The 4,010-nt window shown below is 34.4% G+C and overlaps 1 protein-coding gene across 1 annotated transcript; it reads right to left on the reverse strand.

The window, feature by feature from the left end:
• Positions 1-2,115: 2,115 nt before the first annotated feature.
• LOC122065639 lies at positions 2,116-2,658 on the reverse strand. Its single transcript, XM_042629492.1, has one exon. The coding sequence runs from the start codon at positions 2,656-2,658 to the stop codon at positions 2,116-2,118; it is 543 nt and encodes a 180-aa protein (XP_042485426.1).
• Positions 2,659-4,010: the final 1,352 nt, after the last annotated feature.

The following is a 4,010-nucleotide window of genomic DNA, read 5'->3' on the forward strand; positions in this document are numbered from 1 at the left end:
GAAAGGCTTTCTATGTAGCTCACCTAGATTTTTCCACGAGGAAAACTAATGTGGCAATTCCAACTATTAGATTGATAAGGTAAAGTTTATAGCCAAATACTATCATTTTCAATCTTTTCTATAAAATCTTCACTTTTTAATGGGCTTTCGAAGCCTTATTCTTATTCATAAATAATAGCAAATGTCCTCCACATTAGAGGTCTTCTTGCTATGTTGAGGACTTCATCACCCAATTTATTTGTAGATAACTATGGCATCCATTGGATTATCCACATTTCAAAATTCTTAGTCCATGTCAGTTGCATGACTCACTATGCATTGTCTTTTTTTCCTTTATATTTTCAACTTCTGAATGATTGAAGGCTGATTTGGTCATTTTACCATTGGGTAGATAGTGAAACATATGGTTTGGCTATCTATCAAACTCAATCATGTAGTGCAAATTAGGGGATGTGGAACCTATTAAGAGAGATTACTCTCTTAGCAATCATTTAAATAACAATTCCCTCTCAAGATGTTTGAACTTGTTATTTGAATACGGTGCATTGCTAGCACTCAAGAAATAACTAAATTCTAATACGATAGAACTTCTGCAAGTTAATTTTGTATTTATACTTGTAGTAGAAGTTGATTAAATGCTTATATTAATTAGTTGACTGTTGACATTTTCTCAAATAATATTATAGCATATTATTCGCTTATCATACATAAAACTTTAGTCAAGTAAGATCTAGGAAATTGCATTGTTTTATCTTGCAATTTGAAATAAATATAAAAAAGGTGGACCACCTTTTCTTTTTTAATTATTTATCAATCTCTAATTGTTATCTATGCTGGAACTCTCAAGAAAATATGGAATTCTCTTGTCCTTTCTCTAGATTAGTTTGAAAAGGGGTCCTTAGTAAGCGTTGGACACATCATGGAATAATCCTTCTCTTTAGAGAGAATGGATGTGGATCTTAATAAACGTAGGTAAACCTATTAGTGATTGCATTGCAAAGCTTGCCTTTAGAGCTGTGCTTTATCATATTTGGTAGGAAAAAGAAAAAAGAAAAAAGAAAAGAAAAAGAAAATGGGCCTTCTTGTCATGTACAATAGATCAAATTTGGAAGACATTACTTTTGAGATCAGAAATATGATTCAACCAATCGTGCTGCATACCCAAACACTTTAAGATTTCGGAATCTTCTTGCATGTTGGGACCTTCCTCTTATCTCTCTCCCCCACCCCAACTTTCTGATATATCATCCTTGTATGTTGTTTTTTAACTCTCCTTTTTTTGATGTATCATATTTTGTTAGTTGTTTTCCACCTCCCTGGCTTTTGTTGTATTATCATTTGATTCATGTTTAGTTCTTTTTCTAGAGTCTCCCCTATGGCTTGCCTCATTTGGCTTTAATGTTCTACTTTGCTCTTCCATTTTAATATATTTTTCATTTATCAAAAAAAAAAAAAAAAAAAAAAAAAAAATTCAATACATCTGTTAGGATAAATTTGAAATGTACAATTGTAATAGGATATCCATAGAAAGATAGATAAATCTTAAAGTTTATCATCCATGCTCTCAGGTCCTAACTACAATTCCCTTATTTTTAGATGATGAAACTGCTATGAGCCATTTTACTAATTAAATATATTCAGTTATTCCTAAGAATAATAAAAATCCAATCTCATTCAAGCTTCATCAAGGCTTTCATGAATATTTTCAGTGATTTTGGAAACTTTCAGCATATATTCCTGTAATTCTTGTAAAAAAGAGCTGATTCCAATGTGATGGTTAGTGCTATAGTTAGCTTCAGAGCTGAAAGGAAGATCAAACTGAAGGAACCATCACATATCCTCTGAAAGGAAGTGAGCTTGCAGTATCATTCAATACACCATGATAGCTCTTGACTGTAACTATCTCCCACCTATTGATCCAATCAGAATTAATCTCTATGAAAATTCTGGGACTCAAACAAATTGAACCACAAATACAAACTCAAAATTATACAAAATTGGTATTGTAACTGCTATCAATTGACTATGACTAACATATACAATTTTTCTGAAGCAAATGACAAAGTGGATTAGGAGAAGAAAACATATGAGATTTCCCAGTTTTCTCAGTTTCTCTCAGAGGGTGGTAGGCCCAAGAACAGAAGAAGGATTTCTTTGTTGAAGCTGTAGAGCCTTCAAGGTCTGATCACCCCCACATCTCCTTTTCCACAGACAAACTGCATCGCCACCGTCGGTACTAATACGCGGCCCCGGCTTAATTACTGGCAAAGGAGGATCCAAATCAACTACACTTATTGAAACATAATCCATTTCATCGTAGGACTTAATCCTACTGGCACCCTTGATCATCTCTTTCTTGCTATAATTGCTATTTCTAGTACTACTGAGATTCATCCCTAAGAAACTATTGAGATTCTTGCCTGAGAAGACTTTATTGAGCTTGAAGTACTTCTTGTCACTATTGGTACTTCTTCTGTTGTTGCATCTATTGTGGATTGGGAATCCAATAACCCTTCTGTCTCGCTTGATCTGACCCATACACCCAACTCTTGGGGACTTTGGCTCATCACCATTGTTGTCAAGATTGGGGAATGGGACTACACTGTTATCCCATTTTGATAGGCAATCATCCTTCGTCGGCGGTTTCAAACACAACATCATAGGAACTGATAGAGCTTTTCTGATGCTTAATAAGGTGCTTTGGTATCTCTCTCTCTCTCTCTCTCTCTCTCTCCCTCTCTCTAAGCCCAATTAGAGAAAAAGAGAAGAAGAAGAAGAAGAAACAGAGAAGAAGAAGAAGAAGAAGAGAGGAGGAAAGGAGAAGAAGAGTAGCAGTATAGATTGGGAATTGAAGGAGTAGAATTGTCAAATAGAAAGAAAAGTACTCATGGGCATTTAAAGAGTTGATTGAAGACCAATTCCTAGTTAAGGTCAGGCTATTATTTTGGACCTATTATTATTTTATGGGAACTTTGCTTATCTTATACTACACCAGATGATGATGAGGAGAAAGAGTCCCACACAGACTGAGACAACAGGCTTGTTTTCATTGTAATAATTTTCTTTTTTTCTCTGAAAATGGTAACTAAAAAACTATACAGCTGTGTATTATGGTAAGTCAGCAAGCTCAAACCTGAACTATCAATGTCCACAGTGGGAATGAGGTTGCTGTTTCAATAGGCCATCTGGTTGTTTTCTTTGAATAAGAACAGCATACATCAACATCTAGAGTTCATATTTACCATCTGATGCTGATTGAAAAAATGGAACATTACCTAGGTGGTCATAGTTATTAATACCCAGATGACTAAAAATAACTAATTTAGACCAAGTTAAAACTGAATGAACCAGTTTATATAATGTGTCAAACTGGCTTAGAGTAGTGTGGTTGAACCAATAAATGAGGAAAAATTTTCCAGCCCTCATGCTGTGTGTGAGCTCCCATGTAAAGGAATATTTTTATTTATTTATTTATTTATTTTTAAGAGATTAGCGAATGGTATTAAAAGGAAAGAGAGAAAAATGTTACGCGAGTAAGGACCAGGTATAAATGCCCAGACAAAGAAAAAAAATATTATAAAAAAGAGATTAGAAGCTCCACCATTGGTATTGCCATCAACAAAAACTACTAATCTACAAATAAAGATAGACTACAGTTACTCTACAAATCTGAATCTAATTTTACCGGTAATGAAAAGAAACATTATATATATATATATATATATAGACAATGTCCCTTCACATGGTTTTTTACTAGTGCTTTTGAGGGTAGAGACAAAATGAATAGAAAATTTGTTAAGAAGGGCATAAGATATCCCAAGAACACTCTCCGATATAATTTTTTAAGGAAAAATCTCTCTCAACAAGTGACATAGGCTATGCTAATGCTCTCGATCTCAATCTCTCTTCTCTTTACTCTATCGATAAATCATATCTTAGACTCTTTATTGGTTGACTCCCCCCTCCATCCCGTTGGCTCAAAGAACCCTCTCCAACCCCCACCCCCTCCC

Source organism: Macadamia integrifolia, chromosome 1 (genome assembly GCF_013358625.1).
Source record: "Macadamia integrifolia cultivar HAES 741 chromosome 1, SCU_Mint_v3, whole genome shotgun sequence".
In the NCBI taxonomy this organism is placed as follows: Eukaryota; Viridiplantae; Streptophyta; class Magnoliopsida; order Proteales; family Proteaceae; genus Macadamia; species Macadamia integrifolia.